This window comes from Mytilus trossulus, chromosome 10 (assembly GCF_036588685.1).
Source record: "Mytilus trossulus isolate FHL-02 chromosome 10, PNRI_Mtr1.1.1.hap1, whole genome shotgun sequence".
Classification (NCBI taxonomy): domain Eukaryota; kingdom Metazoa; phylum Mollusca; class Bivalvia; order Mytilida; family Mytilidae; genus Mytilus; species Mytilus trossulus.
The window spans coordinates 39082375-39094223 of NC_086382.1; the positions used below are offsets into that span (position 1 = coordinate 39082375).

Genomic DNA, 11849 nt, shown 5'->3' on the forward strand with positions numbered 1-11849 from the left:
CAAAAAATTCAAAAAAATTGTAAACAGGAAATTTATAAATGTAATCAAATCACTGACAATTCATGTCAGCACAAAAAGTGCTGACTACTGGGCTTGTGAAACTCTCGGGGAAATAAATCTCCATCAGCAGTGGCATCGACCCAGTGGTTGTAAATAAACTCATCATAGATACCAGGACTAAATTTGGTATATACGCCAGACGCGCGTTTCGTCTACAAAAGACTCATCAGTGACGCTCGAATCCCAAAAAGTTTAAAAGGCCCAAATAAAGTAAGAAGTTGAAGTGCATTGAGGACCAAAATTCCTAAAAACTTTGTCAAATACAGCTAAGGTAATCTATGCTTGAGGTAGAAATCCTTAATTTTTCTAAAAAATATCATAAACAGTAAATTATAAATATAACTATATCATTACACAATACGTGACTCCATTCAAGATTTGATTTCTTATCTTGACAATGCCTATACTTCTACACCTACAATCGACGTTGATAAAGTCATTTGCATATATTCCAAATGGCAATTGTTACCGTATTATTTTCGTTGTGGATTGTTCAATTGCAACTGGTGAATACTGCAGACGAATTCCAACACAAACGTCTCCTACTCAATGATCCAGATGTTATAAATTCGAGGCTGGTAAACCTAGAGAAATCAATGCAGGACATGGTTCGCCTAACCCAACAACAACAGATAATGCAGTCAACCATAGCACAACTACAAACACAAAATACCAATACGCAGTCAGCGATGGCTCAACTTGAAACTAAAAATACCAATATGCAGTCAACCATTACACAGCTACAAACAGAGCTAACACAGGAAAAAGAAAAAGTGTCTTTGTTAAGTGGTAAGATAATCGTCTTGTTTTCGATAAAAGTATTTTGTTAGAAAAAACTTAGGGCAAAGCTGGCACTGAACTTGGGTTGCAGGCCAGTTTACAAGACGCGCTTGGATTTGACGATTTTATATTACTCATGAAAAGGTTTACCAAAAAAACCTTGTTTGAAAGGTCTATAATTTGTTTTTCTTCACTGAAGATTGAAATCTGAATCACTTGCTGCAACATATATAAAGCATAATTTTTTTAATGACACAAACATATATATATAGCCGTCCCGCTAGACCAAACGACCACCTGAGCAATCGCCAATGGTAGTCAGCAGGGTCAAACAACATCAGTTGTTCGACCTGTTAGTCAAATGCGTTTTGTTTAAATATACTTTTTCACTTTTTTGTTCTTCTGGAAAATCAAAAGTGTACATAACAACACCAATAACACAAAAAGGAACTATAAATGTAATAATTTATAAATATTTCGGATAACAGATATCCTTCGTCAGTCAGATTCTGTGGCCGGGTGTTACCTTTCCACGTCAGTTTCAATCTAGCGTCGTACTACAGTACATGATAAATAAGGCATGGAGATGTTATCTTTACAGATCAGCTAAATTATCTATAATAAAGGGTTCTACAAATTAAGGTAAGATACAGTCACAGAAAATAATTACCGTTCCTCGTCAGTATATATATATATATACAATTTTCAGATCTAACAATGTTGGGTTGATGTTAAGACGAGTTGTATATACATAATGTCCACAGCCATGTGTCACAATCACTGCTGGTGTTTTAGAGTTGTCACTGGCTCAGACGTATTTATGAATATAATTATTTTCTGTGACTGCATCTTTCATTAATTTTTATGATGTTTAACTATAGGTAATTAAGCCTATGTGTAAAAATAACATATCCATGCCTTATATATCACTTACTGTAGTACGAAGCTAGATTAAAACTGTCTTGGAAAGGTAACACCCGGCCACCGAAAGCTGAATTTTTTATGAAGCCCAGGTAGTCGTGTGGTTTAGCGGGACGGTTATAGTGCAGGCGATTTGGTGTCACGATATCTCGGTAACATGGGTTCGAATCCTGGCGAGAGAAGAACAAAAAATTTGCGAAAGCAAATTTATAGATCTAACATTGTTGGGTTGATGTTTAGATCACACGACCACCTGGACTTCATGAAGCCCATGTGCTTGTGGTCTAGCGGTACGGCTACGCTACAGTGCAGGCGATTTGGTGTCACGATATCTTAGTAGCATGGGTTCGAATCCCGGCGAGGGAAGACAAAAAAAGTTGTCGAAAGCAAATTTACAAATCTAACATTGTTGGGTTGATGTTTAGACGACTTGTATATAAATATATATATATATATAGTGAAATACTGTTACTGTCACAGGTTATAGGAATCAAGTTTTTCTTTTTTTAGTCCAAAAGTGAGGAATTCACTGTCCAGTGATATTAAAAAATCAAAAATTATATCTGTATTCAAATACTCTTAAAAGTCATTATTTTTTTTAAACGTGTGAAATTTATAAGTTAAGCCACAATGCATACTATAAATGTTTTTGTTGTTGTTATATCTTTTTATATACATTTTACTTCTATTGTTTACATGTGTGTGATAGTAGATTATTTATGTTTTATTCATACAGTTCACATTGTCTGTAGAAGTTATATTTTTAAATATAACCTACTTTTTAACGTAGATGTCCAACATATGAAGGGAGACATCAGTTATAAATTCGTTCATATCATTTTTGTTTTGATGTGTAAACATGTATAAAGTTGTATTCGTATACTTGAATGTTATTTATCAAGTAATATTGCATTGTAATTTCCATATACATGATAACAGTGTTAAGATAAATATTCTTTTTTCAATTTCTTTTTTCATAAGATAGGGGATCAACGTATATTCGCTGGGGACGTAAACAATGTAGTGGATTGCACACAGAGATAATGTACACAGGTATACTTGAAATTCTTGTTTATAGAAATTAATATGGATATTTGGGTTCCAAGAATTATATAATATGAATACAACCATCCTAAAAAATTTTAAACATTACCTGATTACAAAAATCTCATTGAAGAAATGATTTCGTTCACATTGTTATGAAAACGATTTTAATTCCACAAAAATTTACAAAAGACCAATACCACAAATTATGTTCTATAGTAGATTACTCTGTAAATACTTTTGAGTTGCAATCTGTTGAATCATAAATGAATTTAACTACATTAATCTACTAGTAATCAAAAGTATTTTTCCGTGCTTTCTTCTCATTTCGTTTGATGGCTTATATGACCTAGAAGTGGTCCTCAGCTTTAACAAATTATGTATTAATTCAGTTGAAGTCACACTAAACTCCAAAACATTTAATGAACTAAAATGAAAAACATACAAAACTCACAAAACTCACAAAGGCAAGAGGCTCCTGACTTGGGACATGCGCAAAACCGCGGCGAGGTTGAACATGTTTTGTGAATTCTATACCCTTTCCCTTTACCTCTAGCCATTTAAGAATAAGGAAACACACATCAATATACGCACAGTAAATCTCAGTTTAAAAGAAGTCTGGGTCCGATGTCAGAACAGGTAAATGTAACAAAAGAAACTAAGCAAAATGACAATGTTACATAACTCAACAAAGGACTACTAGCAGTTATTGACATGCCAGCTCCAGACATCAATTTAACTGATTGAAAGGTTATGTTTTCATCATATGAAAATCAAGTATAATCCCTTCCGTTAGGGATTTAGAACAATATACCATCATAAAATATATTATCCATTTACTTAGCATGGGTTTTCTCCTGGTCTTGTCTTTGCTTAAAATTAGTAGTAAGTTCTACGAGAAATGAAAGGACTCCGTCGATGATCTCATCAAACATACCATGGCAAGTCCGGTCAGTTTTTTGTTCTATCTGATGAATTAAGCCCTTACTGATTTTCTATAGTTTGTTCTTATGTACTGTTGTACCACTGTCTCATGTAAGGGGTTGTCACCTTTATACATGTTTAACCCCACCATATTCCTAAATGGCCGGTCCCAAGTCAGGATCATATGATTGTTTTCCATATTTGTTTTTTCGTTTATTGTTTTGTTTCACCATGTTAACTGAACACGTTCTATATCATATATTTCATTTGATCTGTAGTGGATACATGAAGTTAGCTCATTGTCAATCATACATGTACCACATCTCGTTATTTCTATATTATGACGTCAGTATAATTGTCTTCAATGACTGGTTTGCTACATATGTTCTCGGTTACATGATCAAGTTGTACGATAAACTATTATTGTAGGTTTTGCATCAGGACAAGACTATCATCGGTCTAATTATTATGGTGGTCCAGCTAATATGCTTTGTCTTCCAAACAATCCTGAACTAAATAATAGAACAGGAACCAGTGATAGCTTCTTGTCAGGAACCGAATACGAAAATGGAAATTTTTTTGTTGATGGTGCAGCAAATGAAGATGTCCCATGTGCACTATGCAGAAGCGTAAACAGTTCAACATCAATAATGATACCTGGCAGGCAATCATGTGACAGTGGTTGGAAATTGGAATATCACGGTATATTGGCATCAGGTCACTACGGTCATAAACCATCATCATATATTTGCATTGATAGTCACCCAGAATTTCTACAAGCTGGACAAGATGACAAAAATGGTCATTTACTGTATGCCACTCAAACTAATTGTGGATCTTTGGCCTGTCCTCCTTATGTCAACAACAAGGCTATCAATTGTGTCGTTTGCTCTAGATAAAGCATCGAAATTCTTGATTGAATTAATCAAATTTTTTCATCTGCAATTATGACTGGAGAAATTTCCAATTCAGTTTGATACCAATTGAAATATTAAAAAATAAGTCTTCATTTCTTTTCTTAATCTACTTTTGTCAGGAATCAGAATAGAAAGACCTCCAGTAACATTGAATAACCGCAAATTCTTCACACAAAAAGACAAATGGTTTCCCTTTTTCTCGAAAGACTTCATATTTGTAAAACTTGTGCATATTACATGTCAATTTTTCTGACTTGCATATGCTGCAAGTTAATGAAACATACTGTTTAATAAAAAATAAAAAGGCAACAGTTGTATACCGCTTTTCAAAACTCATAAATCCATGGACAAAAACAAATCGTGGTAACAAACTAAAAACATTAAATATAAGAGGAGAAAAACGACACAACACTAAAATGTAACACACACCGGAACGGACCAAGCATCAGACAAAATCCCACAAGAATAACGAATATAATATCAAAACCAAATACAAGAATTTGTGATAGACAAGTACCGTGACACGTCTTATCGCAATGTAAATTTACACTCAAAAATAAAAAAAAACAAACGACTCAACGTTAAAATGTAACACACACAGAAACGAACTATAATATAACAATAGCCATATTTCTGACTTGGTACAGGACATTTTTAAAGGCAACAAGTTAAAAATTTCAATACGCCAAAAGTGCATTTTGTCCACACAAGACCTACCAGTGACGCCCAGATACAAAAGTTTGAAAGCCGAAACATGTACAAGGTTGAACAGCATCAAGGACCAAATGATAAAAAAAAGTTGTGCCAAAAACGGCCAGGGTTTTCTGTTAGTTACCAGAACATCCCTATTATTTAGAATAATTTATACTTTTGCAAACAGTAAATTTGATAAAATGACTATACAAAAGATGTTCATGATAAAACTGAAGTATTAACTAATTAATTTTGTAAAAAATGAAGAAGAAAAAATGACGTCATTTGAATTTGTAAAACAGATCATCAAAAAATGAAAAATGACGTCACACTTGAGTGAATAAGATAGTGTTAGGATTGATTTAAGATTGTATTTGAAATAAATACTGATATTGCATTTAATAACAATGCACATTTCAATACTTATTAATACCATACTAAGGTAGCAATTAACTATATTATAAAGCTATTTCCGGTTTGTTTTGAATCTAACTTCAAACTTAAAATATCGTACTGATTACGTTGAACAAAATCATATCTAATAAATGAAGGCGGTGATTAATTTTCTTTACCATAACACATAAATATAATAAAAAAGACTCAACACATTTGACAAAATCCGATGTGAATTACAAATATAACATTAAACATTTAAACTAAATACATGAATTTGGGATAGACAAGTACCGTAACACGTCTTATAGTAATGCGAATTCACACTCAGCCAAACAGTCAAATTCGGGAATAAGTCACGTTTGGTAATTAAAAGATTAGACGACATAGTGACAAACCACAATCTACCATGTGGTAAACATGTCCTTAGCTAGTTTTGTCAAACACATCGTATGGATCCCCCAATTCGTGATGGTGTACATAAAATTTACGGAGCAGTTACTGTGTTAGGAGCACACTCCTGTATATGAAGTCCGTATAGTGTGAACAAGCACGAAAATAGCGTATCAATTGTGATATGTAAACACCATACGAAGGGGCAGAGGGTATATTACTGCTGAGAAATGGAAAATTGATAATGTGGAAGTTGAAATCGTCCCGTTTATCATAGATTTGCGTGTGAAGTCGTCCATCTACGTCAATATTGAGGAAAAGATCAAGGTATGTAGCAGTCCTTCTAGTATCAGTAGTACCCTTAATTTCAAGTTCACTGGGTTATATGAGATGTAAGAAGTATTGGCTGAAATATGGGTTATTCAATGATAGAATATCATCAATATATCGGAAAGTAAAATTAAAGAATTCCGCAAGGTGCTTTTTCTTTTTGTCTTTTAGAAGGTTCTGAATGAATTCTGCTTCATACGAGTACAAAAACAAATCAGCCAGCAGGGGTGCACAAAAAGTACCCACTGGAATACCGACTGTCTGTTGAAATATAAATCCTCCAAACTCAACAAATATATTGTCGATCAAAAAGTCCAGCATTTTAATAATATCATCTTCAGTATATTTCTGGAAGATTCAGTGTGATTCTTCACAAAATATGAGTTATTGTAACCCAAAACAAGAAATTTGTATCTACGATTTCCATTTTTATAGAATAAGCTCAGATAGTTTATCCTCATGAGTATAATAGCATCCTGTACGACCTCCAACATGCATGTCTTCAGTCGCTCTTCGATTGTCACATACAACACCATTTATTCTTGTAGCATAATGCCAATAAGATAGATACCAAGCATCTTTTTGATATTATCCAGTTATAGGTAATTAGAAGAATCAAAAACAATACAAGATGATTTCTAAATAAACCTTTAGAACAACTTCAAACTGATATAAAATGATATTTAATAATACTAGTCAACAACTAAAATACGATACAAGGTAATGTATTTTCCATATGTAATGCAATTTGGATACACTGTTCCAAAGTAAATAATTGCCTAATTAGTCTTATATTTACAGATTATCAAAATCCTTGATAAAAGGCAAATACTGGATTTTTTTTTGATTTTTTAAATCATATGCATTTGCTTTAAAAAAAATGTGTTTAATTGGATAATCTAACAGGTTTTTAATGAACAATAAAAATATAAAAAGAATGGCCAATTCATCAACTTGGGAGTTTGAACCTTAGTTTCCCTATATTTTCTTAATTCGTCATGACTTAATTTTAGATATATATTTTTAAAATCAAGTCAGTACCAAAGCACTCACTAATGTACTAATGATTTCCATAGAAATTTAAAATCATCCAGCAAATAAATCGACCAAGTGGTATGGAAAAAAAATAACACTTTATTAATTACGTCTGGATTGACTTTCATCAGGAAAGCTTACATTGTGAAGCCATAAATGTTATAAAACCATGAAAATGTTAGGAACAATATACCACAGGAAGCCTTAAAAGAATAGCCATGGTTATCATAATATTAGCATTGCCGAAGGAAGATGGACAATTCACAATAGTTTATATGTATCAACAAGAATCTTAGAATATCTATCTCCCAATTGATACGATATTCCCGGGCTTGTAATTCCTATCATGATTTCCTTGAAACATGTTTCCTATTAAGGTCCCATGTAAAGGTAATTTTATTCCATATAGTAATACAATTGCCTATTTTATTGTTTGCATAAAATCATACAATAGTCCTTGAATGTAAATATTTCAAATACAACAAGTTGGATATTTTACAGATCACGCGATTACGCATTGAAAATGTCTTTTTTCACACTAGTAAACAAGAATGACACCGTAGTATACTATGTTACAACACTTTCTGATAATCATCAAGGCGATTGAAAACCATATTTGAGGATTGAAACAAAACACTTCCGCAATCTGATATATATATTATTCTATTTCAATACACAATTTGTTTTATAGCCAACATTCTTGATTTGGTTGGAAGCATGTCTTTTGTGTTATATTGAAAAATAAATACGAAAAAGTCAATAGCTTAAACTGACAAACACCAATCAAAACACATATAACTTTTGATTTCCTTAGTTGATCAAGTAAATGTAACGATAACTCTTGAGGTTTGTATTTAACTACATGTCCGAAACAACGTAGAGATTAGCCAAATTACTTATGTGCACCCTCTTCCAAAAACATTGTAAAGCGGAAAGAAAGGATTCAGAACTAATATAAATTTACCAGCTTACAGCAATGTACAAAATCAAAAGGACAAACGAATACTCAACATATACGGTAGATTCTGATACTAGTAGTGATGATGATTACATTGAAGATGAACAAAGCTTGAAAAGCTATCCTCAACCAAGACGCGCAATGTCGGTAGTGACAACTAGGTCAGCTCCTCAACAGCGTCATAACAGAATTATTAAAAGGTATGTTGCTCCTCGAAAGAAAGAACCAGCAGGAGACCGCATTATGTATCCATCAAATCGATGCGTCAGAAGTCTTAATTTGAAAACGGAAAATGAAGCTGTTCTTTCCTCTGTTTATTTCAGAAATAACGAACACAGTAAAGTCAAGGTTATTCGATCAGAACCTATAAATAAACGGATTAATGCAGCATGTTATTCGTCTCGAAAAAAGAAACCCGAAAAACTTACATATTTGTCACCGCCATTGCGATGTATTGCCAGGGTAAATTCGGGAAGTAAAAGTGTAACTGGATCTTCAACTGCTTACAGTGACAGCACTCATACCAAAGTGAGAACCAAACGGTGTGAAAGAGGTATTTATAGTTTTTCAAATGTATCGCAAAGACCCATCGTACCTTATAACATGATTGGACAATCGGCTGACAGCTTCGCAAAACGGATGAGGGTGAGTGAAGTTGTATCATCTTTAAAAGACCAAACGGTTGCCAAGGTGGTCGGTAGACGCGATCATATTCTTCAAGATAAGATAGAATGCGTTTCTCGGAAGCATGTTTCTGGCTGTAAAAAACAGGGAAGCGATTTAAACCATCAAACTCAAGAGGTAATCAAGAACAATTCTGGTGTAAATTTTATCCGACCCTATAGTGAACTTTATGAACTAAATGATCAAGTTGAGAACGAAGGTGATTCAGCCGAAAAACCGAAATCTTTGAACAGAATAAATCAGAAAAAGTCTTTCGAAAATTACTCGTTTTCAAGTTCGAGTGAGAGTTCCAAATCAATTAAAAATGATGGAAATACGACAGACAGCTCTTCAAATCTACATAGCGTTTTGTATAAAACCACGTCTACGAGGTCAAATCAGACCAAATGTCTTCACGTGGACTACTCGAAAGTGTTAAAATCCAGGGAGAAAAAAGAAGAAGGACCTGATAACATTGAAGTTAAGATATATTACGATGATGATTTTGAATCTATATATCCTAAGCTACGTAAAACAAAGTCCAAAGTTAGTTGATGATAGAGATTCCATACAACCCACAGTAATACAAGAACTGAAACATTTGACTTATTTGATCGTCATATTGTACCACAACTAAAGTTAAGTAGTCAAAAAAGATGTGATACACATCCCAATGTTGTAAATTAAAATACAAAACTTTTACTATGTTTGGATTGACTTCTATATAAGTACCATCATTATCCCTTAGCTTCACGTTTGATTTTAAACTACTTTGATCTTAGCGTCACTGATGGGTCTTATGTAGACGAAACGGGCGTTTGGGTTTTTTTAATTATTAAGTTATAATATTGGTACATTTGATAACTATTTGATATATTAACGATGCATAGTTAAATCTTTGTATGTTGCTTTTAATCTATAATTTAACCATGATAATCGGTGGAGCACTTCACCTAACAATGACAGATGACAGTTTTCTGTCTGGGACCTTTAAATTTAAATGCAGTAAAAGTTTAGATGCCCCAGAAATAGAACACATATCAGAGCTTACATGTCATGGCATGGTTTAATAATGTTATGCTATGGAACAGAGAGTTTATAACGAAAGTTTAAATGTTTAACGAAGGCTTTGATAATTTGGTTGATCACCGACATGAAATGTGTGTGTCAGAAATGACAACGTTCAGGTATATATTCAAATTGTTGTACCGGTAGTGACAAAATAATCCGTTTTTTCTCGACTCTGGTCATCTTTAAATGTAACCTATTACTTTCATTGTAGTTGCATGAGCACCATCGTTTGATCACAGTCTGCCTACAAGTCCGGGGCTCATGAGTTCAATTATTGTTTTTTATGGGTTTTGTGTTCCTCAGTCTAAAGTTTAACTGTGTAGTGTACAGTACTTTAGTATGCCAATCATTTTGTTTTTTGCAATTTTATGGTTATTTTTTGTACCCTTGTTGTATACTCTCGACTTTTCTGAATGTTTTTATGTTATCAATTTCCTAGTATCTTGGTTTGTGTGTTTCTGCTTGAGTAAGAATGTTACACAATGTGGAGTTCTGTACCACTAATAATTACATCATATGGATTATGTCTGTTTGTTTTGCTTACACATTGTTATAAATATAGTGCAAATGTCAACATTAGAAAATGTATGTACCAAGTCAGGAATATAACAGTTGGTAACCATTCGTTTGATATTTACAATCTGATAGGGACTTTCCAATTTGAATTCCCTCGGATTTTGGGTTGGTTGTTTATGTTACTTTTCCCATACTTCTCTTGTTCACTAACACAGCAGTTAAATAGTCTATCTAACTTGGCATGATCAGCTATCATACCATATTCAAAGTTAAAAAAAACAACCGATTACCAGTTTTCAGTTCACATTATTATACACGTATATCTATAATGTGAATACAAATACGGAGCTGTGGTAAGACTGCTAATCAGACAAATATATACTAGAAACTGAGCGACGTCGTTATAAGAAATATTTTGTCATCGTACGGCCACCAACGTCCAATAAGCAAAACAGTATAGTTAGCTATACCCTTTACAATATATTTGAAGGAGTACCAAAAATTTAAAGAAAGTTATGGTCACCCTTATTTACGACTTTGATACACAATCCAAATTGAAAAAGCCAAAAAAAAAAAAATCTATGAATTGACTCTGTCTCCGGAAATAACTTTTGCGACTTTCTGTATAGTAGAAAGAAGAAAAAACTGGTCACAAATCTTAATTTTTTTTTCAAAAGAAATATTCTTTTTGAAATCTTCACTTTGGCAAAAATCTACATGTGTGTTCAATATTACAATTTTGAAATTAGGGATAAGCCTTAAGGCTGAGTTGCATTATCAATTTATTTCCAGTAACTTAATTACACATAACATTAACCGTTGCAGATATGTAGCAAGGAAAATAATCAAAATATTTAGTTTTAAAATTCTAAATACACTGATCATAGATACCAGGATTAAACTTTGTATTTACGCCAGACTCGCATTCCGTCTACAATAGACTCGTCAGTGACGCTCGAATCCAAAAAAGTTGAAATGACCGAAAAAAGTACGAAGTTGAAGAGCATTAAGGACCAAAAATCCTAAAAGTTTTTCCAAATACAGCTAAGGTAATCTATTCCTGTTCAAATAGTCAGCTGTCAATATTTCACGATTGCTTTTCTTTGCATTTTACTTATCTCATGCTCTGAATATAACTGGTTCAGTCGGGA

At 33.1% G+C, this 11849-nt stretch overlaps 1 protein-coding gene across 1 annotated transcript; it reads left to right on the forward strand.

Annotated features, from left to right (window-relative positions):
• The first annotated feature begins 515 nt into the window (after positions 1-515).
• On the forward strand, positions 516-4628 carry LOC134687889 (uncharacterized). Its single transcript, XM_063548346.1, has 2 exons — positions 516-849; positions 4159-4628. The coding sequence occupies exons 1-2, from the start codon at positions 516-518 to the stop codon at positions 4626-4628; spliced, it is 804 nt and encodes a 267-aa protein (XP_063404416.1).
• The last annotated feature ends 7221 nt before the right edge of the window (positions 4629-11849 follow it).